At 42.4% G+C, this 26458-nt stretch overlaps 1 protein-coding gene across 1 annotated transcript; it reads right to left on the reverse strand.

Moving 5' to 3' along the window:
• Window positions 1-1291: 1291 nt before the first annotated feature.
• CCDC78 (coiled-coil domain containing 78) lies at window positions 1292-26190 on the reverse strand. The gene is made up of 15 exons (XM_063429551.1): window positions 26125-26190; window positions 12427-12558; window positions 11459-11545; window positions 10615-10794; window positions 9953-10114; window positions 9500-9550; window positions 8330-8418; window positions 7358-7436; window positions 6530-6655; window positions 6158-6366; window positions 5822-5996; window positions 5240-5274; window positions 3793-3865; window positions 2176-2276; window positions 1292-1970 (listed from the first exon to the last, which is right to left on the reverse strand). The coding sequence occupies exons 1-15, from the start codon at window positions 26188-26190 to the stop codon at window positions 1847-1849; spliced, it is 1689 nt and encodes a 562-aa protein (XP_063285621.1). The 3' UTR covers window positions 1292-1846.
• Window positions 26191-26458: the final 268 nt, after the last annotated feature.

A 26458-nucleotide genomic window follows, 5' to 3' on the forward strand; every position in this document is an offset into this window, starting at 1 on the left:
ATTGCCTCATTTCACAAGACGGCTACTCACGACCCTACTCACCTCTAAACAAGCTAAGCAGATAACCCCAGAAGGGATGTTTCGACTCCCAAGGCCTACTGCAGCCCCTGCCACACAACCCAGGGACCTACTGGTACGTCTGCCGAACAGCAGGGATAAAGCTACAGTGCTAAACGCAACTCGAAACCGTTCTCCCTACCTGTTCGAGAATATGTCGCTATCATTCTTCTCAGACCTTTCACGGTCCACAATGGCCTGGAGACGTTCCCTTCAGCCCTTCACAGCGCTTCTCCGTGTGCAAAATATCACATACAAGTGGAGGGGCTCCCGCGCATTACAACTCTCTCACGGAGATTCCCGGTACACCATCCAAGATATGCAGGGCGCGAGAGACCTACTTCCCACATTGGGCCTACGACAGGACTCCATACCACCGGCGGGACAACTCGCCAAACCCGCTACGCCCGGGATAGGAGACCCAGCGACGACACCACCGTTTGTCCCCCGACAGCGGGAAGCACGAAAGAGCACAGCTGCCGCAACTTGAAGGGACTTTGATGGCTAGTTAGGCCACTTCTAGTTCTTCACGGGTCCCCAGGCCCAAAGACTGGCCCAGTGGGCTATACATGAGGAACTCTAAACGCACAGCAGTTTAAAGTGCACAAGTTCTGTTTTTTTTTCTTATTTTTTGTTTCTTGTATTTTGGCTACAACTGTTTTAATATTTTATTTCAGACACCTTTATATTAGCACAAGACACACATAATTTTCAAAATTTGGAGACAGGGTGCCACCAGCTGTCCCGCCGCAGCAGCTATACCCACGGCTACACAATTACCCGATATACGCAGGGCCACCAAGAGAGCTTGCCCTTCACTCTCCCCCCCCCCCCCCCAGGGTAAACGGGGATACTTCACCTCCCCTTGTGCCACTAGCCACAGGATAACGGCACCACGCATGCACTCCACACATGCAAGCCACAGTTTGACCACACACATCACGCATAGGGGATGTCAGGTACTGCAGAGACACCTAGATCTGCAGCGAAACGGTTGCAAGAATAGTTTACATGCTAGTCTCACGCTAATCTAACTTTTACTTCACGACCACAGCTAGTGAATACCTACGTTGTTATTCATACTTAAATATAAAATGTGCTGTCTATACATAGCCATGTATCTGCTCTACGCTAATTGTTTATAATGTGCTTGATTCAGCTATCGTGGCGTCTCAAGCTTGTTTGTCATTTTTTTGCACGTGAAAAATAAAGAATTTAAAAAAAGTGTTTCAAATTGTGAGTTGTGGGAAATTTAAATGGAATTTCTCATTTTAGACCACAGAAAAATAGCAGATTTGATTAGAAGAATTTTTACTATGGCTATCTTAGCCTAACATTTGAAATGCAACCTGAATTAACTTTTTAATTTACATTAAACCTGAAATACGTGACAATTCACAACTTTTATCTGTTCTACAAATTATGAAATGAGCTTTGAAATTGTTAAATAAATGTCCATTTGCACAGTTAAATATTAAAGACCCTATTTTGTGCAATAGAAGCATTTCAGTCAGGACAAATAATCTCAGGGATAAAATAAGCCCGTATTTACACAGTATGTAATTTCCAGTTTTAAAAAAATGCTGTAAAATGAGTTGTGTTTGTTTGATGTGCACAGTAACTTTTTTGTTGGTAAATGATACGAGGCTGGACTGTTTATTAAAGGAGGAAGTGAGAATATCTCAGCTGTCAATCTGTGTTAGCCACATATTAAAGCTTTAGTCTCAGTCCTTTTGTAAAGATAGCCGGTCCACTCTGCCGTACCAGTTCCAACCAGCAGAGGACAAGCTCACATTTCGTGGCTGTTTTTCCTTGTAGTTCGCAGTAGGAGTGAATGAGAATTGTCAGCGCTGAAAGCTCTTGGGCCCTCGTTACCCAGCAGTTTCCGCAGACGCATTATCTCTTGTTTGTACCTGTTGGGAAAGGAGATGATTTTGAAAACTCACACTATGCTAAGCCAGCTATTTGCAATAGCAGAATATAGTGTCGTTTTTCAAAGAATCGCCCCGTTCTCCCACTGAAAATTGAGGTATAATAATTTATAGAAAGCTAACCTAGTCTGCAGCTAAACAAGAAAACGTGTGTTGACTGGCTCCCCTAGTGGTCAGTTCCACTTACCTTCCAAGGTGTTTGTCTACATACTCCTGTAGCTCAGCCACCTGCTCTTCTGCTACCACTGCTCGGGACAGTAGCTGACTCCTCTCCCTCTCCAGATCCTCCTTTTGGGAAAAAAGCAAAATTTTTAACATAAGTTACAACATATTTCATTTTTACCAGAGGGAACCAGGTCTGACAATACGTCACCTGCCTCGAGTACAGTGTAATGCACTGTCTCTGGTAATGAAAGTGTTAATGACTATCTACCCTTTATATTCTCCCCCACTGGCACTGATGGTGTTAAACTGCTCTGTAAGCTATGCACAAATCAAAAATGTTTGGTGGAGCAAGCCCTGTGATAATGTGACAAACCAAACCCCTCGGTGTTTGGGAGCGTAAAAAAAAAAAATGAATTACAATAAATTCTATCTTAAACTATCACCTTAAATATTATTTAAATAAATCAATTTATAATTATACTAACAGTAGATAAATCCTATTTTCATGTAACCAACCTACAGTGGAGAATTGAAAAGGGGATTGCACATTTTACCATAGTAGCTAGATTGGAAATATCTCAGCAATGATTGCACTCATCAGCTACACACCATTCTCAGTTTAGGGAATAACTCATTCTCGTTCAGTGACTGCACCACATCATCTAATCTTAAAGGAACACTATAGTCACCTAAATTACTTTAGCTAAATAAAGCAGTTTTAGTGTATAGATCGTTACTCTGCAATTTCACTGCTCAATTCACTGTCATTTAGGAGTTAAATCACTTTGTTTCTGTTTATGCAGCCCTAGCCACACCTCCCCTGGCTATGATTGACAGAACCTGCATGGAAAAAAAACTGGTTTCACTTTCAAACAGATGTAATTTACCTTAAATAATTGTATCTCAATCTCTAAATTGAACTTTAATCACATACAGGAGGCTCTTGCAGGGTCTAGCAAGCTATTAACATAGCAGGGGATAAGAAAATCTTAATTAAACAGAACTTGCAATAAATAAAGCCTAAATAGGGCTCTCTTTACAGGAAGTGTTTATGGAAGGCTGTGCAAGTCACATGCAGGGAGGTGTGACTAGGGTTCATAAACAAAGGGATTTAACACCTAAATGGCAGAGGATTGAGCAGTGAGGCTGCAGGGGCATGTTCTATACACCAAAACTGCTTCATTAAGCTAAAGTTGTTCAGGTGACTATAGTGTCCCTTTAACCGTCAGATGTATCCTCTATGCTTAATAACTGTGACTTAGATTAAACGTGGATCTAGTTAGACATCCCTTTTCTTACACATTAAATGATGAATGGAGGGATGCTTGTAAAGACTACACAATTTAGGGCTGAATACAGCTTTTGTCCATTTACTCATTGAAAACTCGGAATATGTATTTAATATAATCCTTGTTAAAGCAATGATCTTTGTCCTAGACTAGACACAAATGAGTTTTAGCTGGGACAAATTATTAAAATGCCTTTAAGTCTGTGCCCAAACGAATCGATCCGATTCGATTAAAAAGATTCCACAGGTAAACCCAGACGGTTTGTTTCGTTTGTTGCAGCTGAGACTCATTTGCGGACAAGTCTACTTTGTACCTGAAACAGTCAAAAGTCAGGAGAGATCTGTACACACCTGAGTATTGTGAGTGAATTCACGCAGCTGTTTCCTGATCTCGGCCCAGCTCTCTTCATTAAGCTGGCCGGGGCTAGGTAGAAAAAAAACATAATCTCTCACAATCACGGTACTGCCATTCATAACTGTAAAGTATTACAGATCTCTGGTAAATACATTGTACACAAGCACAGGCTGAGAGCAATCTGGGACTCATGGAAATCAGGCAGCGAGCTATTCAATCATGGCCGGATATGACCGTTTATCGGCATGGATTCCATCCAGAGAAGGGCTAGCAGGAAATGCCTGATATCCGCAGGGGTCCCGTTACCGTGGAGGTGGAGGTGGAGATACACCGGGCCCCGCGGCGGGGGCACAGGCTGGCGTGGACCCAGTTGGAGGGGTTCTACCCTTGTAACTTACCTACCCTTATCCCCTGCTTCTACCCTTCTCCTTACCCCTTCTACCTGCACACCGGGACCCCGGGGGGTCGGGACCGAGGCCGGATGAGTTGACTGTGAGATAGATAACATGATACACCAGACGAGTAACAGGAATGGTCAGAACGGATACCTGCAGATGGAAACTGACAAAATGCACTGACACCTAATCAAAAGCACGGAACTTCGGGATATCCTGTGTCCTGGATACCCGACACTTAGACGAGATATACCGAGTTTGACGAATGCTTGACACTTGGATAGAAACATGACTTCTTTCATCCGCGTGCAAGGGTAATATCCAGACTACCGGGAATCTCTACACTCTTCACACAATGACTGTAGATGAGGCTTTAGACAACACGGAAGAGTGAGGGATACCTGAACGCCGCGCAAGCTCTGCCATAGGTAACCGTTATGGGGACACTCTAGACTCCGGGCACTACATCTCAGTTACATGTTCTGTCAAGTTGCCACTGGGGATCGGTATATGGGGTTTCCCTACAATAGTACATTGTTGCTGTCAATTACAAGGCTATAATGGAATTAAACTCACATGTCCCCTGATGTGGGATATGGTTAATTGGACCTACTCCCTTGAATGTTGAAGTGGTCCTACGTGTCCACCTATTTTGTAAACGAGCAGTCAAACATGCTTGCAAGATGTATGTTTTTTCTCAGGACGCTGATTTTGTTCTCACGCATGTGTTATTTGTGTATTTTAAGCATGATTAGACCTGCGAGTCATACTATTCATTCTTTGTTGACTATGCAAACACTTATATCAATAAACAGATTTACAAAAAAAAGAAACAAAATCCATAAGGTAAAAGACTACATACATTTACATGATCATAATATAAAAGCAGGGCACATTACTTAAAAAAAAAATGTAAAAAATTTTTAGAATTAAGAGAAAAAACCCCACAAATGATAGATCATATTAAAGATATATAGTTATAGTTTGCACAATCTGATCATCGAGTGACTAAATGTTTTTCTAACGGTTTTAGTATTTTGATACTTACTGTTTAGATGTGACTGTACTTTCATTCAAACTTTTCTGCACAAATTAGAGATAGAGATTAGATTTAGAGACATGAAGTTTGAAAGCAAAATCAACATGATATTTAAATGATCAAGTTTAGAACATAGAGCCTCTAAGTTTTACAAATAACTTATTTGTATTTATTTTGCAGAAACCCCGGTTATACTTTGTTATTCACAAAAAGCAGCACTCACTTTTGAAGTTACAAACTGCTTCCTTCCCTAGCTCAGATTACAGCTGGTGGATTAGAGACACTGTTTCGTTCTCAACCAATTATAGGACATGTTGAGAATAGACTTGCGCACGGGTTCTTTAAGCTGGTCATTACTAGCGATCTAGGCGGAACAAATCGATCCATTCAGGATTTAGCTATGGAGTCTCGTTCAATGAATAAGCCTCTACAGGTAAATCCCAGAGGGGTTGAGTTGTTTGGGTTTAGAGTAAAATGAAATTGATTTGTTTGTACCAGTTAAAACAATTTGTGCACAAGTATAGTGGATAGTATCTCCATTACAAGTTACTAATATGATTTTTCCAGGAATTCCCTTTCAGTAGCTCAGACCTTCTCTTTTAGCTCCTGGATTTTTGCCTCCAGTCTAGCCTTGTCCTCACGCAGTCGGTTGAGCTCTAAAGATGACTGAGATAGTAGCTCCGGGTCGGTGATGGAGAAGTGATGTTCAGGAGGTCCTGGATCAACATCATGGTTTGCCAGACTCAGGATCTGCTCTCGTTGCATGCTGAAAAAGCAAATTACATTTTCATCAATACAGGGTGAGACTTCTACGAATAGCACTCTGACAATCATTCATGAAACCTTTCAGGGCATTTTTATGACTTTGTGGCTGAAGACATGTCACAGCTAAGCTTTTTAGGTTTTGGCATCATATGAGGTTCTCACCGATATGCAATAAGCAGGCTCTCGTGTTTCTTCACTAGGTTCTGCATACGTTTCTTGTACTGGCGTGCTGCCGTAGCAAGCTGCTCTTCTCTGGAACGGTGAGAGGTTTTGATATCACTAAACATACTGTCGACATACTGCTTCATTCGCACTGGGTCCACTTGGGGTCTGTTGGACCCTCCTGCCTTCAATGTCCCATCCACATAATCCTACAAGGAAAGCAAGTTTAATAACTCACAGTAGAGGAGCCATCGCTGAAGTCATCTGTGGACTGAGATGTACAACCAAACCAAAAGAAATAAGTTCATTAACAGACAGGTACTCCATAAAACCAGATGTCTGGCATGCGGGTAATTGGCCATTTCCACTTACCGCGAGATCCTGGATATATCGGTTGAGCCGGGAGCGATATTCCTCGTTTAGTTCCTTTAGATTTAGTTGCAGACGGGAATTCTCCGCTTCAACTTCTTTTAACTGGCTTTGCGATGTCAGAAGAACCTAGAATAATTGTACCACGTGGTCAAGTCTAGATGTGTTCATAGTCTAGGTGAGGAGGACCTATCTGTAGAATTTAGAAAGCACCCAAAATCAGGAATTTGGGGCTCACTGAGTTCTTCTACTGGTGTGATTTCTATTGGGCTCTGCTGGTAAGTCACTTAAAGCGCCACGGTCACCATCTGGGGACTTTGCATAAATTGCAAAGACCCCCAACTGTGACATCCCCACTGGTGATCCGGTTGCCAAGGGGGGGCAAGGAAAGGAGAGATTTACTTACTTCAACCTGTTCTCAAAGGCACTGTCTTCTTCCAGCCGGTCCACTTCTGCTCCTTATGTTTCACCACCAGCAGTTAATGCTACAGCATTGAGGTCTATGGAGGGTCCTGCAAGACCCTCCATAGATACAGCTAATATCACAGCTGGGAGATTGACACTTCTAGAGAGCGGTAGCTCCACCCAGTGTCTCTAAGTGTCAGGTATAGGAAATAAACTGAGACATAGTAGTCAATACTTTGTCTCAGTATTTCTTTTGACTGGGTTAGGATTTCAGTGACATGTCAGGCTTGGAATGTCAGTATAAGTATTTCAGAAATATTTTATCTTTACGAATTACTCATTTTGCAAGCTAGGGAGAGAGTGCGCTTTACGATTATCTAGTAATATATCAGAAAGGCTGATTGGCGGACAAGGGAGCACACTTACCGCCGATTGCTCAGCAATCTTGTGCTGGGTGTTGCGAATGGCTCTTTTTGCCTCCTGGAGCTCTTTACCCATTGCGACCCTGTGGATAGTCCATCGTTATCACAAATATACTGCAGATGCTCAATCCATATATGTGCACAGAGCTACTTTTACAACTCTTAATGTGAGGTATGTAGGTTCTATCCAATAAAGAGTTATCATGGGGTAAAGTGCTAGAAGAAGAGAAGTCACTATTGCAAACTGAATTGTTCCGTCTGAAATTATCCACTTTCAGAATTCTGAAATGAGATTTACTATCGTGGCTCACAGCTTCTCCTCCTATTTTCTTCTCTTTACATTTAAACATTTCCGCCTGCTGTAGTGGTTATGATGCCAAGAGTAACCTGACATTCTTCCCCAGTAATGGGGCAAACTGTTCTGCAACAGTTTGCCTCTTACTTCGGTCATGCCGAGTGCCAAGGGTCCCTGGATGAAAGCTGAACCTCGTCTGGCTTCTGCAGAAGACGGATGCAAATCCTGATGCTTCTTCATTGGTCGAGAGAGTCAGCTGAGAGATCTTGGTCAATGACTAAGCATCTGTGCGAAGAATATGCACCACATCTAAATTATCCAGCTTAGAACTCTCATTGCACCATGACCACTTCAAAACATGGTGCTTGGAGTAGCGTTTTATGGCAAATGGATGCTATTTTAGTGATTTTACTAATAAACCATCAGCAGATTTTAGACAAAACTTCCAAATTAGAAAAAACAGCAGTGTTAGAAAATGTTGTATAGAACTTGCAATTCTCAGGTAAATTCTCCCCAATTTCCAGTTTAGTAAGTAAAACCTATATGTTTTTGTTTCTTTTTTTTAAGTGACCTTATTACATCACGAAAACCGTCCTTTCCCGTATTAACCAGCACCCAGCATACATACACTCTCTTTAAAACATACTAATGACAGTATTTTTTTTTGTGCAAAGAGCTTACACTCGCTCTTCCAATTTCTGCTGTTGAGTGTCGTGGATCTTTTTCATACTCTCGATCTCCTCTCTGATGTGATCTTGGTTCCCGAGAAGCTACAATGACACAAATTGACACTGTTGTGTTTTCAATCTCTTATTGAAGAACAAACATAAGCAATCCCTTTCTCATGAGATGATACAGCAATACATTCTATTAGTATTTAACATAATCGGCAGGAGATGGAATTTGACTCTGTATTAGAGATATGTGGCGAATAACATGCATATCTGTAATGGGAGTGGCATAATGACTGTGTACCTGAGAAAACCTGTGCATGTGGCATTCTAATTAATTCTTACTGTCAGGAATTCAAAGTGAATTTCAGATTTAATGCCAAAACATACGCTTATTCTTCCAGATTGGTTTCCTTGATTTTAAATTGAAATTTAGTGAAATTTAGTAAATACATTCCAGACCCCTAAACACTTTGGTGTGCTTAAAAGCTTTATGTGTACATAGTGTGTCCCATTTTTTTTATTTCAATAGAAATTGACACTTTTATAAATTAGCCTGGTTACCGATAACAGAACATGTTAATTCCTGGTTTTGTTAGATCTGCGGAGATAAACTCAGGAGGTAACAATTGCTCTGGGCACCTGCCTTGCAAACACTTCTGAATAAGCTACATTGGGAAGTCTGATTGGACAGCCACAAAAAGTCTGGGCGGGGTTAGAAGGGGTGGGCTTGCAAAGGCAACAGACAAGAAAATTGCAGATTTTGCATGTTGTTTTTAGAAACACCCCCAGTGGAAAAATGCCTAATTCTATGCATGCACGTTTTTATTTGGGTTATATCTACGAAATAGTGATTTCTATTTAGTTTGTATTTAGGTAGTGGAATTTCCAATTAATGTAAACATATTTTAAGTCAAGGCCGTGATTAGGTAGATCAATATTATGTATATTGGTTGTCAAATATAAAACAAATTATATGTATTTTTATTAGATAAACAGTCAGTTGCTGTGTATGGACTTTTAATATTTAAGCAATATATATATATACACTTTATCCCAGTTAACTGTTTTAACCTGGATCACAATTTGCTAAAATTACGGTTTACTAAACAGATTCCTGAGTTTGCTGAATTATCCAAAAGATGAAAGAACAGAGTATCTCAATATGAACACGTCTCACATTTCTCTCCAATTTTCTTCTTTCATGTTCCGAAGCCACTAGCTCTTCTGGCTAAAAGATCAGGAGGAAGAAGAAAGATTACTTGATTTCCCAAAATACATATTAACAATCCCTTTGCCTCTGGCACACAGCAACATTTATTTTTTTAATGCTTAACGTCATTAAATAGACAATACTTCTTAATGACAGAAATGTCTGCAGCAAGCCCTCACTATCTTTAATCATTTTTATGATGTCTCTTCCATTATAAAGTGAATACAGCTGCCAGTTTAATGATCTATCATTACAGACAAGCCTAAAATGCAAAAAAAAGCAATAGAATAAAATGAGTGATCGTTGGGCAGAAGTACTTGAGATATATTTAAATATGGAAACTGTACATATACATTAATTTGCTGCTGAATAGTTTAGTAATCGGAAAGAAAATGAACTTTAAGTAACAATGCCACCTACCTTGATCCTGCGCGCAGAGAACCGATTAACCATGTCTCGCACTCTGTCCAGCTCTGCAGTAGCCTCATTGACCAGAGCCCGTGACTGGTTAAGGGTGTCTTCATGTCTTCGATTGTTGGCCAGGTTAAGAAGTTCTATGCTCAATTCATCGTTCTTTGCCACCTAAGTATAGGGTAATGTTGTATTGAAGGACTTAAGTTGTTATGGCCAGGAGGTCCTTGACTCCAGCTTACCTTGAGGGTTTAGACTGTTAACAAATGGTTTAACCTCAAAGTCTTCTGTCCAGTGTCAGTTAGATCTGCACTCAAACTTCAGTTGCAGTCTGAGGCTTCAAGCAGAAAGCCTTGGACAAAAGATCCGCTGATAGGCTTAGAGCGTTAGCGTCCCTATATGAGGCTTCCTGTTTGAAACTTTGGACTGCAACCGGGGGCAGAGATAACCAGTGCCAAGCAAAATACTTTGTGGTTAAATTATTCGTTAACAATTTAACCCTTTAAGGTAAGCTGGTGCCAGGAACCACATAATCATCATCAATATAAGTTGGATGTCTCATTTTCAACACAAGTCTATTTGAGTAAAAATAAGAGAACCAGGAACCTGCCCACAAGACCTCTCTATCCTTCGTAACCCAGAATGGTACTTTATAGAGATGGTCTACTCACCTCTCTTTCATGTTCTTTGCTCAGTGCTAGGTAGTTACTCTTTAAAACGATGTATTCATCAGCGAGTTCTTTGCGGTTGGTTTCCACTGAACGGAGACGTTCTTTCAATGTCTCATGTTCCCCGGTCAACTTCTCCTTGCTTAGCTCTGTGGACATCAACCTGTTCTCTAGAGTCAAGATCTGAGGAGGAGAAGTTGGAGGTTGATCAATTTTGCTATCTCCAAAGAGGTTTGTTTGAAGACTTAAAAAACCTTTTATAATACTGTGATTGTGAGATTTTTTACTGAAACATCCATAAAATATGATGTTGCAGAGTAGAATTGTTAACTGTCTTGTCATGTTATGTACCCATTTCTAAAACACATGTAAACATCAATTTGCTGATTATTACATGGTATTTTTATTAAAGCATCCATGTCCATTTTCTCCTGTATTTATTTCATTGTATATTTTATTTGATATCCCTACTATTTGGATGTTATATAAAACTGTTGGTGATTTTTTTTAATGCCAATGTTTTATAGTTTATTTCCAAATGTGCTGAATATTACATTATATAGCAATAAAAAGCATAATTTATGTTCCCATCTGGCTAAAAGTCATAGAAAACACATTGCACAACAATCAGGGTGTGAAAGGCTGGCTATATCTCTATATCTTCATATTTCACAGGATGAACAATTGTAATTTTTTTTAATGATTTTGTTGTGTCTAGTGTCACAGCTTAACGATGGGAAGGAGTGAACAAGGTAACCCATCTAGGATTCCATATCCAATCAGATCTCAGCATCGCTACTAGGTGTGTCGGGTGGTGTGAACCAACCAATGACTTTTCTTTCCATACCGTGTTCTTCAGTTCAAACGTCTCCGCCTCATAGTGTTCTCTAATGTTGTTTGTCTCAATCTGAAGCTCAATGAGTTCTTTGGAAATCTGCAATGGATGGCATATGTGAGTTAGCAGACCAGGACATTGTAAGAACACAATCAGGCTACATCATGAAATAAAACACAAAAAAATCATCTATAACTTGTGTTATCCATTTCACTTAATGCTTCCTTTTCTTTTAAATATATGTTGAAGATAAACTAATTCAAATCACAATCCAGTTCAGTCCTGGCACAGTCAAGGCACACATTGTATTGAAGGAGAAATAGAAACATTGTTTCTGATTCTTCACCTCCAGACATTCAATAACAGAAATCAGCAGAGTTTACAACAATGGCTGACAGGGAGGCAAGATGGAGGCAGTCAGCTCCAAGATAGAAGTAAATACAGAGGCATTTGTTTCTTCATTTAATTTTATTTTTCACTTGCAAACACATATGTGATAGACATGGGAGATAATGAAACATAATATTAAGAATCCTGGGACATGTCCCTTTTACAACAACGTAAGAGAACTGAATATCAACAACAGTATCTTTGGGACTGAATTCCGCAGGAGACTAGAGGATTTACGGTATTTACTGAATTGTGAATTCTAATAGGTCCACAAAAAATAGCAGAGCTGGAATAAAATCTGGATCTTTGCTGATTTGATGATTTTGCCCAACTTGGCTACTTTGCAAGTTCATTGGATGCTTGCTGTTCAGTTAATACAGTCAAGCTGTGCGTAATTTATAAATGGATAAAAAGAACAAAATCACTTAAATTCAAGTAATTTTAAAATAAGTAAGGGTCAAACTGTCTCCAAGCTTGCCAGTAAAATTGATGTTGGTGAGATTGTTTTATGATCTGCAGATATTCCCATTAATACTAGAACCAGCCATGTGTTTATTTTTTGGGTACAAGAATAGGACAAGCTCCCTTACCTTCAGCTTTTCCTCCTCGCTGAAGACCAGTTTGGATGAGAGATCTGTCTTGGAGCCAGCGAGTTTTCCCATCTTCTCCTGCAATTCGTTGAGCTTTGCGTATAGTCTCTCATTACGGTCCAATAACTGCACCTAGAATGGTAGAGGTATTACAGATGTACTTACCAGCCTCAAAATGGCCCTAGAAGGAACAAAGCTACTAGTGATGCACTAGATAACCTTTACTTGCCCTTAGGAATGGTACCAGAGATGTACTACACCAGCCTAAAATTGTATCAGGTCCTTCAAGCGCATATAATGAGCCCACTCACCCCTGCCAGAATGGGGGTAATAGTATGACTATTGTGGGCTCAAAGTCAACTGTATCCCAGTAAAGCTGCTACCAGATTCACTATTTTACCCTGTTATATTGTGCCTAACTCGACCAGTCTCTTATTGTTGAAATCCCAGGACCCTTCCTGTGCCGGTGCAGATATAATTTTTTAACCATATCTTTAGTGTCTATGCCTACGTGCCAGCATATTTATTAATGCCTACTTGGCCTGCGTGAAAATCAGCCTTTGTATAGACCTTGGTCACACAAACTCTGCGCACCATGATAAACAAAGTCACATATTACACACATATAAGGCCACGTTAACAGAAGAGCACAACAGGTCACAATCATGCTAAACCTTAAAAATTACTTCTTACGACAAAATAACAGCTCCCAATTCTGCTGAAGAAGATAGAACAAGGGGTTATTGAGAACCTGTACTGGTAAAATCACATTTTGTGTTGGGAATTTTCAGATTATAAACCAAATATAACAGATGTGCTCTATTGTAATAAACAGGGGTCAGCAACCTATGGCTCACAAGACCGCTAGGCAGGCCAAGCAAGCTGGGGAGATGTGAAGATCTCAGGTCATTTCCTCCCAGCGCTTGAGAACGGACATTTGCTCCGGATGAAAGTAGCCCGCAGCGGCCACCACAGACTTTGCCCCTGACCTGTATCTGGCCAGTCAGCCCCCACACAGACAGACATACACACACAGCTGTAAAGTAGCTTCCCCACAAGCAAATACTACAAACATAGTAAAAACACAGAGAGCGTTACCTGCGCTCTGGCCCAAATCCCTATGTACATTTAAACAAAATGGAGGCTCTCTAGTTTTATTCCAATGGCCATTTGAATATAAGCTCACCTGCCACGTCATGACAGAAAGGGGTGCTCTTTGTTTTTACTATGTATTTTAAGTTGTTGGATACTAAGCTACTGCAATCACGGTGCTTTATCTTTGTGTTTGTATATGATGTTTGTATCACACAGCTATGTTACATTGCTGCCAGCCACCCCCGGCAGGGTGATTTGTATGTGTTATAGCCCTATGTAGGGTTAATACGTATGTAGGGGTTTATAAAACACCCCTTCATGTCTCATTAGAGATGTTTATACTTTGTCTGATAGCAGCAAAGTTTATTGTATGTGCAGAAGCCCTATAAAGGGTTAAATGTTAATGGGTTTATAAAATACCCCTTCCGGTCTCACTGGAGATTCTAGGCTGATATCAGCATATCTAATGGCTAGTGTAGGACTCACCTTTTGGGGCTTGCCTTGATGTGGCAGGTGAGCTTATATTCAAATGGCCATTGTAACAAAACTAAAGAGTAGAGATCGACCGATTATCGGTCTAGCCGATATTCAGAATTTTCAGCAATATCGGTATCGGCCTATAAAGATACCGATATTGCCAATAATGCAGACCAGGGCCGCCATCAGGGCATGACAACCAAGACGCAGCACACTCTTACTTCCCTTCCCATAAACTCCCCTGTCTAAATCTTGCGTGTCACGTGACCGTCAGAGCGTTGCCACGGGTTACCATGGCAACGCTTCGTGCAGCACGCAGGCCGCAAGAGCTACACGGGGAGCTGCTGGGAAGGGAAGTAAGAGTGTTGCTGGGCCCCCTCTGCAGAGTCCATGCCATCAGACCACCAGAGAACGCCGTATTCCCCCCTCCCTGGCCAGGTAAGAAGCAGGGAGGGGGCACTAAAACAAAATGTTAAAAATAAAGATTTAAAAAAAATAAAAATAAAATGTTTTAATAAAAATGCCCCCCCCATCCATTTTGCACACATTACAAACACACACACTGCATTCACTATACACACACTACACAAACACACACTCTGCATTCATTATATACACTACACAAACACACACACTGCATTCACTATACACACACTACACAAACACACACTCTGCATTCATTATATACACACTACACAAACACACTCTGCATTCACTATACACACACTACACAAACACACACTCTGCATTCATTATATACACACTACACAAACACACTCTGCATTCACTATAAACACACTACACAAACACACACAAACTGCATTCACTAATCAAATACTCTCACTGCATTCACAACACACACATATATTCTAAAAAAACATAAAAAATTCTAACTGGCATGTATATTTTGTGCATTTACCTTAATACAAAAAAGGATTTGCAAAATAATGAATAACAAACATGTTCAGTTAACAGTAGATTTGTGTAGAAATAGTTTATTTTTTTCAAAACGGTAAATGGACAGAAAATCCAAAAAGTTATCGGCTATCGGCCTGAAAGTTCACAGATTATCGGTATGTACATAGATATTTAGGCCAGAGCGCAGGTAACGTTTTCTTTGTTTTTACTATGTAGTTTGAGCTGTTAGATACCAAGCTACTGCTGCTGGAAGCGCAGTGCTTTATCTTTGTGTTTAAATACTACAAACAGTCCACACACATGCACACACAAAGCCCCCTCAAACACAATGCCACTGACAACCCACATACAAGCACACACAAAGCCCCCTCAAACACAATGCCACTGACAACCTGTGGTGGAATCTCGGTAAAAATAAATTTAGTAGGCCGAGATTACCACGTGGCATGTGTACGTGCATATGCTGACGTATCGATCAGTTGGTTGCACGAGGCAAGATACGATCAGTAGTGTACGGAGCATGTGCAAGAATACAGGATGTAGTATTCCCCCTCCTCCATTGTGCTGGACAAGCCATGCGGTCAAACAGGAAGTTAATTCTTATTTGTGTTGATTGGTTAAGAGAATGTGCGGGTGGAGCTTAATATGGGAGGAGTTATGTGCCTATATAAGGAGCCTGCACTATTGTCCGGGGCTCAGAACTTGCTGTATTTTGGTGACGTTAGTCCCTCTGAGTCCCGATCGGTGATCCAATAAAGAATCTCTTCCTTCCTGAAGAAACCTGTGTCCATCTCTCTGTGCTTGGCTTCCGTCAGTTTCTCCGGTATCATTTGGTGCATTGGCCGGGAAGCTCATCGTTCAACGGTAGCTGAGAGGCAGAGGCGTGAGACGGTCTATCTTTGCCCACGTTCTCTACGGCTGCACCCCTGAACTTCTGCGTGGACCTCCCTTCGTCTCGGCGCCACTGGTCTGTTGTCCAGGAGATCATCGGCCTCTACGTGAGAAGTGCTGGGGTGTCCCCGTCGATGAGTGTGAACTCAGGTTCAGGAACGAGGAGGTAAGACAACTGCTGTTTTAGACGGCAGGACCCACTAGGGGTATACCGATTGTGCGGTAGGCCCAATGGGGTTTGAATCTGTGTATCTGCCCCCTCTGTCGGAGGGAAGGAGCGAAGGCGCACCGCTCGATCGAACGCTCTTTAGTCAGACCGTTTGATTTTGTTAGTCAGGCGGGGTCCTGGTGTAAATAGCCCTAGCCGGACACCGGTGTCTTGTCTAGACTAGCGTTCTAGGGTGTATATTACGTTCGCTAGGTCGGAGGGACCGGGAGACTAAGCGGCGCCTGTGTAAATTCGGTTCGCTAGCTCTCAACCTATCTGGGCTAAGTGGGAAGGCGTGTAAATTTGGAACCCACTAGACTTTTGATAGTGCGACTAAGAGGCGCCTGTGTAAATTCGGTTCTCTAGCTCGCTATATGTGGTGATTGGGCAGTGTGGCTAACCAAAACGGGTGTATATAGTTTTAGGTAGTCCATTCAAGGTACTGGCCAATAGTTTAGTTGGGAATTGTAAATGTGTTAACGATTGTTTAGTAAAGTGTATATCTTGTTAGATAGCGCGAGCTCAGCCGTCTAGCGAGAGTGTTAATAGTGTGTTGCTGTATTATAGTGCACGGTACCATAACCCTGTATATTTACTGACACTGTATATAAGTACTAATCATTGTCGTCCATTGCATGTTTAACACCATAACCACTAATAATTGTATTGTGACCTTAACTTGTGCTTTGACCTATGCTAACCGTACTGTAACCGCTATTTGTAAAAGACGATGTTACTGGGGTGTGTTATAGACGGGTAATTCGTATATAGAGAATTATAGCGTGGGTGACTGTATAGTTACGCCAAAGGGCATAATATTGATTATCTAGTGACTGGTGTAACAGCTGTGTGTGTACGGGAATTCCCTGAGTGTTTATTGTGTTATTGTGTACGTTTCACTTGGTAACCGTACCACGTGGTGCTGTTGCCAGAGGAAACGGGTGTGACTGTTGAATAGTACGCGTGTATAGTATTCGTTGTCGACGACGTTCCATTGTTAAGTATGGGTGCGTCGCAGTCAACGATTCCGGATCCCTTAGGTTGTATGGTGAAGAATTTTAAAAAGGGATTCAAAACTTGTGATTTTGGGGTTAAAATGTCTCCTGTACGTTTGGTCACTTTGTGTACTAGGGAGTGGCCTACTTTGGTTGCGGCATGGCCGCCACGTGGCAGTTTGGATCCAACTCTGGTACAGCGCTTACACGTGGCTGTATCAGGTAGGCCTGAACTTTACGGCCAGTTTCCTTATATTGATTGTTGGAGACAGGCCGTAAATGACTCGCCAAAATGGCTCCAGACATGCCACGAGGAGCAGTGTCGCCTCATGGTAGCTAGGACTTGTTCGTCCACTAGGACTGGTGTTAGGCCCATTTTGGACACGCCCCCTGAGTCCGAGATCCCTTTGCCGCCCCCTTACTTTCCGTTAAGAGGAAGTGACGCAAATGCAGGAAGTCCTGCAACCCTCCCCTCATTACCCCCATCCACTTCCGCTTCCTCCTCCAGTACAGGATCCACCCCCCCTCGTACTAAATCTCCCCTTCCGGAATCAGAACCAACCCCCATTAAAAACGAATATCCTGATTTGGCGCCACTTCAGACTTCCGGTCAAGCTTCATCTAGCTCGGCTCGAAGTGTTTTATTTACAACCTTTTCCCAAAACCAAGCTCCCATATCCCCATACCCTATTTCTCCCCGACTGGAACCTATGACTGACGCCCCTCCACGTAGCCCCATACAGACCCGACAGTTGACCGGTGCCCAACAATTAAAACACTATCAGATGCCTCTTCGTCTGAATCCTGGGCCAGCCTATATCGATGCCGCAGGCCAAATGGCACATGCTGACCCAGTCTTTGTATATGTCCCATTCACGACAACCGATCTTTTAAATTGGAAGACCCACAATTCCTCGTATACTGAGAAACCACAAGCTATGACTGATCTGTTCACCTCAATAGTACAGACACATAACCCGACATGGGCTGATTGCCAGCAGTTATTAATGACTTTATTTAACAATGAGGAAAGGACAAGGATTAATCAAGCGGCCATTAAAGCACTAGAGGATAAAGCCCGTACTTTAAACCAAGCCAATCCATCAGCATGGGCCGCAACACACTATCCCAACACCGATCCCGATTGGAATGTAAATGGTGCTGATATGGTTCAACTCAGAGCCTATAGAGACGCTATAATTGCTGGCATGAAAGCCGGAGGAAAGAAAGCTATTAACATGTCGAAGACAGTTGAGGTGATTCAGAAAAGCGATGAAGCGCCCAGTGTCTTTTATGACCGATTATTGGAGGCATACCGCTTGTATACCCCCTTTAATCCGGAAGACGCAGATAATTCCCGAATGGTGAACTCCGCCTTTGTCAGCCAAGCTTACGGAGATATTAAGCGCAAGCTACAAAAGTTAGAAGGGTTTGCAGGTATGTCAATCACCCAACTAATGGAGGTAGCGAATAAGGTTTATATGAATAGGGAAACAGAAAGTAAGAAAGAGGAAGAGCGCAAGATGCGTAAAAAGGCTGATATGCTAGCGGTAGCGATCGCAGGCGTAGATAGACGGGGCCCAGATAGAGGCGATAGTAGATGGAGTAGGGAGCCTTTGAGTAGGAATCAATGCGCGTATTGCAAGGAAGAAGGGCATTGGAGGAACGAATGTCCGCAAAGAGAGCAGTACGAGAGAGACCAACCCAGGGCAGGCTACGGAAACTTTAGAGGCAGAGCGAGAGGTAGAGGAGGCCCCGGAGGGAGTAATGGTAATAGAGGGAGTAATGGGAACAGAGGAAGTGTTAGGGAAGATAGATATATCCCAGCAGCGCAAAGGTCCCGCGATAGAGAAGGTAGGGACTTTGTAGGATTGGCTGACACGGTCATGGAGGACTATTGATACCGACCGGGCTCCATCCCCCTTGGTCGAGCGGAGCCTATGGTCAATGTATCAATAGGGGGGAAAAGGAGTGCGTTCATGATCGACACTGGTGCTGAACATTCAGTGGTGACTAATCTAGTTGCTCCTCCATCTGGAAGGACTATTACTGTGATAGGAGCAACTGGAAGAAGTGCTGAAAAACCGGTTCTTAAAAGTCGACTCTGTACATTGGGAGGCCACGTAGTAAAACATCAATTCCTTTATATGCCTGAATGTCCAGTCCAATTGCTGGGACGTGATATGCTATCTAAGTTACAAGTGCAGATTACGTTCCTACCAAATGGAACAACATCTTTAAAGCTTAATGGACCTTCAGGTATCATGACATTATCCGTACCAAAGGAAGAAGAGTGGCGACTTTATACAGTGTTGACTAGCCAAAACCCTAGGAGTGATGAGTCCTTATTCAACATACCAGGAGTTTGGGCAGAGAACAACCCACCAGGACTGGCCCGCAATATTCCACCTATAAAAATTGAACTAAAACTTGGGGTTTATCCAGTGAGCCTAAGACAATACCACATCCCGCAGAAGGCTAAGAAGAACATTCAATCCTATCTGGATAAGTTCATACGGTATGGTATCCTAAAATTCTGTACTTCCCCCTGGAACACCCCATTGCTGCATGTTCAAAAGCCCGGTACAGATGAGTATCGACCTGTGCAGGACTTGAGAGCAGTCAATGATGCGGTTGTTAGTATACATCCAGTTGTACCCAATCCATATAACCTGCTTGCTTTAATTCCGGGCGGGGCTACTTACTTCACAGTCTTAGATCTCAAAGATGCCTTCTTTTGCCTCCGAATTGCCGCAGAAAGTCAATGTATTTTCGCTTTCCAATGGGAGAACGCTGTAACGGGCTCAAAACGCCAGATGACTTGGACAAGACTGCCCCAAGGGTTTAAAAATTCACCTACCCTATTTGGTTCAGCCCTAAGTCAAGATCTAATGGATTTCGAGTCCATCCCAGGAGAGTGTGTATTGTTACAATATGTAGATGACTTGTTGATAGCAGCAGTTACAAAAGAAATCTGTCAGCAAGCAACGCACGATCTACTACACATTCTCTGGAAGGCGGGATACAAGGTGTCTAGAAAGAAGGCTCAGTTGTGTTTGCCAACTGTCAAATATCTGGGATTCCATATCTCTGAAGGTCAAAGAATTATGGGGCCAGAGAGAAAAGAAGCTGTCTGCCAAATACCAATACCCAAGAATAGAAGACAAGTGCGAGAATTCTTGGGGGCAGCAGGCTTCTGTAGGATATGGATTCCCAGCTATGCGATACTGGCAAAACCTCTGTACGCAGCTATCAAAGGTACAGAGCACGACCCCTTCTTATGGACCCAAGAACAGCAAACGGCATTTGAAGATGTGAAGAAGGCTTTGATGAGTGCCCCAGCATTAGGTCTACCTGATCATACACGACCATTCTACTTATATGTACACGAGCAAAGAAGAATGGCTGTGGGAGTATTGACACAGTACTTGGGATCATGGCAAAGACCTGTTGCCTACATGTCTAAGCAATTGGATGCAGTGGCCAGCGGACTTCCACCTTGTCTAAGAGCCGTAGCTGCAGCCGCCCTGCTAGTAGCTGAAGCCGATAAACTCACTCTGGGTCAAGAACTTTATGTACGAGTCCCACATGCAGTACAGACGTTGTTGGATTACAAAGGAAATCATTGGTTTAGTAACAGCCGTATGACCAAGTATCAAGCAATGTTGTGTGAAAACCCAAGAGTGCATTTAGAGACTGTAAACACCTTAAATCCAGCTACCCTTTTGCCACAACCTACTGAAAGTCAACATGATTGTTTGGAAGTAATGGATGAAGTATTCTCAAGTAGACCAGATCTTCGTGATTTTCCCATCCAGAACCCCGATGTTCAATATTATACCGACGGCAGTAGTTATGTGAAAGAAGGGATCCGCTATGCAGGATATGCAGTAACAACAATAGACAAGGTGATAGAAGCTCGGCCACTGGCGAAAGGAACATCAGCACAAAAGGCAGAATTGATAGCACTGACACGAGCGTTACAATTGGCTGAAGGTTTAAGAGTGAACATTTATACGGACTCCAAATATGCGTTTTTAACCACTCATGCCCACGGAGCTTTGTATAAAGAAAGAGGACTACTGAATTCAGAAGGCAAAGAAATCAAATACGCAGCTGAAATCCTAAAACTATTGGAAGCAGTGTGGGAGCCGAAAGAAGTCGGTATCATACATTGTCGAGCGCATCTGAGAGGAGATGGTGATGTAACCAAGGGAAATCGGATGGCAGATAGTGCAGCTAAGCGTGCTGCTGAATCAGGAAGACAGGAGTATGTGGGGCATATAGCTGCTCTTATACCAACTCCACTGTCCCAATGGACTCCAGTTTATACAGCTCAAGAAGAGGAGTGGTTAAAGACTGAACCAGGAAAGTATTTGGAGAACAAGTGGTATCAGCTAGAAGATGGAAGAATAGTCATACCAGCATCACTAGCGGTAGAAATTGTCCAAAATTATCATAACGGGACACATTCTGGGAGAGACAGTACTGAAGAATCTCTCAGAAAACATTTCTACATACCAAGATTGTCCAACTTGACTCAGGCCATTGTACGAAGATGTGTAACGTGTGCTAAAAATAATGCAAGACAAGGACCAGTAAAGCCACCAGGAGTCCAGTTCATGGGGGGACTCCCCATGCCCGATCTACAAATAGACTTTACAGTGATGCCTAAATCGGGTGGACATCGTTACCTGCTGGTAATTGTGTGCACCTATTCAGGCTGGGTAGAAGCATGTCCTACTCGTACAGAGAAAGCAGGAGAAGTTGTAAGATTCCTGCTACGAGAAATAATACCCCGATATGGACTACCCTGTTCTATAGGATCGGACAATGGTCCAGCTTTTGTTCACCAGTGCCTACAACAACTGACTCATTTGCTTGGTATAAAGTGGAGGCTTCATACTGCATATAGACCCCAGAGCTCTGGTAAGGTAGAGAGAATGAATAGAACTATTAAGAACCAGTTGGCTAAAATGTGTCAGGAAACCCAACTTAAGTGGAACGTTCTCTTACCCATAGCTCTATTGCGAATCCGCAGTACCCCTACCAGAAGGATGGGCCTCTCTCCTTTTGAAATTATGTATGGGCGACCACCTCCCGTACTTGGTAACTTAAGGGGGGATTTGAGTCAGTTGGGAGAAGGAATTACCCGGCAGCAGGTTGTAGAGTTGGGTAAGACTATGGAGGAGGTACAGAAATGGGTACAAGATAGATTACCTGTGAATATTTATCCCCCTGTTCATAGTTATCATCCAGGAGATCAAGTGTGGATTAAAGAGTGGAATAATGTACCGTTAGGGCCCAAGTGGAGAGGTCCTTATGTTGTTCTTTTGTCTACCCCTACAGCGATAAAAGTAGCCGAAGTGACTCCGTGGATACATCACTCCAGGGTTAAACCAGCAGCAGTCGATTCTTGGCAAGTTACAGCAGATCCAGAGAATCCCTGCAAGATCCGGTTAAAACGCACTACTCAGTCGGAGTAACGAGGAACTATTGTGGATTACAAATTTTATTATTTTTGGGGTTTGGTGCGTGAGTGAGAAGGCCATAATAAAGCCTGTCCGCCCACCGACGTATAGTTTATAAGCCAGGGAAAGTCTCGAAGGGACTCCTGTGAAGACGAGCAGAACTCCATTCCCTGCAGCCCTTACATCCTGGAAGCTGAGGTGCCTTCGCACGGACGAAGACTGAGGATGACGGCGAAAGATGTGCTTTTGATAGTGTTTATTTATATGTGTTTTTATATTCAGGAAGGTAGAGGTACCGACACTCCTAGCTGTGAGGTATGCATTAAGACTACGAGAACAGGTAACCATATTTCCCAAACCCTAATTTGGCATTCACAATACGAGTGTAAAGGAGATGTATCGAGATGTAGATACTTAAATATAGACTATAGTGTGTGCCATTTAGGAGTAGGAGAACCTAAGTGCTTCAGTCCGGAGTATCAACCTCGTACAATTTGGTTGACTCTCAGGAATGGAGATCCTCAGGGGACCCTAATTAATAAGACGGTGTTAGAATCCGTACATTCTTCGGGTGTTCTGCTATTTGATGCGTGTAAAGCGATATCGAGTGGTAGAAAGCCGTGGAATGTATGTGGGGATCTTAGATGGGAGAGGACGTATGGGTCTAATGATAAATATATTTGTCCCAGTAGTAAAAATAAATATGTTAGTCCTAGATGCCCAAATAAAGACTATAACTTTTGCCCATATTGGTCTTGTGTGGGGTGGGCGACTTGGGGACAGACAGTAGACAAAGACATGATAGTGACTAAGTTGCCTACCAGCCCATATTGTAAGTCTATGGAATGTAATCCCATCCATATACTTATAAATAACCCCGATAAGTTCTTAGACAAATATGGCAATTTATTTGGGTTTCAGATATACGGGACAGGTTTAGATCCTGGGACATTATTGTTTATAGGGATAGAGACTGATACGGTATCCTCCCAAACTCATCAAGTATACCATTCCTTTTATGAAGAGATGAGTATAGATAATAAGATCCCCCATAATGCTAAAAACCTGTTCATTGACTTAGCTGAAAGTATTGCCGGTAGTCTTAATGTTACCAACTGCTATGTGTGTGGAGGTACTAACATGGGAGACCAATGGCCTTGGGAAGCAAAGGAGGTAATGTCCGGTTCTGAGGCAGTTGACCAACTAATATCTACACAAGCCGATTATCATATGAGTGTTAGAGGTAAATCTGAGTGGAGATTAAAGACCTCCATCATAGGTTATGTTTGCATAGCAAGGAAAGGAATAATGTATAATACTTCTGTAGGAGAATTAACTTGTCTAGGGCAAAAAGCTTATGATGATGATACAAAGAATACAACTTGGTGGTCGGCTTCAAATGTCTCAGAACCATCTAACCCGTTTGCTAGATACGCCAATTTAAAGGATGTGTGGTTTGACCTATCCATCACATCTACCTGGAGAGCCCCAGCAAATTTGTACTGGATCTGTGGTAAGAAAGCCTATTCGGAGTTGCCACAGGACTGGGAAGGGGCATGTGTGTTGGGTATGCTCAAACCATCCTTCTTCTTGTTACCAATTGAAACAGGTGAGACTTTAGGTGTTAAAGTGTATGATGTGAATCATAGGAAGAAAAGGGGACCCATAGAGATAGGCGCCTGGGAAGATGATGAATGGCCTCCCCAGCGTATCATAGATTATTATGGGCCAGCCACGTGGGCTGAGGATGGTACCTTTGGTTACAGAACCCCTATTTATATGCTCAACCGTATTATAAGATTACAGGCGGTGGTTGAGATTATTACTAACGAGACATCACAAGCGCTCAATCTTCTAGCGAAGCATAACACCAGGATGAGGACGGCAGTCTACCAAAATAGATTAGCCTTGGATTACCTTTTGGCAGTAGAGGGAGGTGTATGTGGGAAGTTTAACCTGAGCAATTGCTGTCTTCAAATAGATGACGAAGGGCAAGCAATAGCTGAGCTTACTAGCCATATGGTTAAACTAGCGCATGTGCCTACTCAGGTATGGAAAGGGTATAATCCAAGTAGTTGGTTTGGTAGCTGGTATGAGTGGTTTGGAGGGCTTAAGGCAGTGGTAGGTGGAGTCCTACTGATTTTAATGTTGTGTCTACTCCTGCCGTGTCTTATACCCTTAGTAGTTAGGTCTGTGCAAAGTCTAATAGGAAATATAGCAGAGAGGAAGGCTGCTGCACAGATAATGGCGATTTATAAGTATAAGGCTCTAGATCAGGGAGAACCAATGCAGGAAGATGAGTGTTAAAAGATTCACATCATAAGATAAGTCTGGTCTGGTTCATGGTAACTTGCGGTGTATGCAAACCAAGGTTAAGTGATGCCTCAAGTAATTGTGAAATATCAAGAGGCATCAAAGGGGGGAATGTGGTGGAATCTCGGTAAAAATAAATTTAGTAGGCCGAGATTACCACGTGGCATGTGTACGTGCATATGCTGACGTATCGATCAGTTGGTTGCACGAGGCAAGATACGATCAGTAGTGTACGGAGCATGTGCAAGAATACAGGATGTAGTATTCCCCCTCCTCCATTGTGCTGGACAAGCCATGCGGTCAAACAGGAAGTTAATTCTTATTTGTGTTGATTGGTTAAGAGAATGTGCGGGTGGAGCTTAATATGGGAGGAGTTATGTGCCTATATAAGGAGCCTGCACTATTGTCCGGGGCTCAGAACTTGCTGTATTTTGGTGACGTTAGTCCCTCTGAGTCCCGATCGGTGATCCAATAAAGAATCTCTTCCTTCCTGAAGAAACCTGTGTCCATCTCTCTGTGCTTGGCTTCCGTCAGTTTCTCCGGTATCAAACCCACATACAAGCACACACAAAGCCCCCTCAAACACAATACCACTGACAACCCACATACAAGCACACAACTCCACAAGCACCGTTTAAACGCACTACCGAAGCAGCCGCCACACATACACAGAACACTGCACACAATCCCACATACAAACCCCCATACACAGACCCTATTTACACACATAACATGATACACAGCCCACTTTCATAAATACACACAATAACACAAAATGCTCATGCACATACACAATATAACACAGTAAACATACGTACAAATAAAACCCTTCAAAGCAACTGCAGTGCTCATACATAACACACACAGTAAACAGCAACATAAACAAACATTAATTTAGAAAAGAAAAAAAATTGAACCAGCACGTCAAGGGACGTCAAAGTCTTGTTCTGGCACAGTGCTGGTAAATGGCTGCCTACACCTGTTCTATAGCGTCATTTCTCAAACATTCCCTAATCAGTTACCTCTGATAATATATATTTCAAGCCAAGTATACGTCATATTCCCATTTCACCTCTGCAAGTACCCAAATAGCTATATTATATATCACATGTTCTAAACTGATTAAAAAGTACCCCCTGGGCCAATTATAAAGTACCCCATACAGCACAGTATGGTTACTAGTTTATATGGTAATGTAGGTCATTTGTACCCTACCAGTTGCTCTAATTTACAGCTTTCATTAACCATTTCCAGATATCTCCTGGGATTGAATATTGTGACACATTCTACTGTGATATGAAATACTTTTTAAATGAAACAATAAACTCACATTTTCATTGGTCAGTCGTCTGACTTTCTCCTTTAGAGGGGTCCCACTGCCCTCTGAGAGATCCATGGGTGTCAATGTTTGGCAATAGAACTCTCTGTATCACATAGGGAGGGCTAGCAGTGTGTTTACTGCTGGGAGAGAAGTTGCTATGGCTGCCTAACTTGTGTAAATGGGCATGTGTGTGGGAAGGGCCACCTGGCTACCTTGGGAGTGGCCATATCTGCCAGGCTCTACAGTAAAGGTGGTTATTTAAAGTGACAGCAACACAAAGATACAGTCTCTGGGTTATACATTATTTAGATTATGTTCAGCCCATAATATACATTTATTGACA

Source organism: Pelobates fuscus, chromosome 8 (assembly GCF_036172605.1).
Source record: "Pelobates fuscus isolate aPelFus1 chromosome 8, aPelFus1.pri, whole genome shotgun sequence".
NCBI classification, from domain to species: Eukaryota; Metazoa; Chordata; class Amphibia; order Anura; family Pelobatidae; genus Pelobates; species Pelobates fuscus.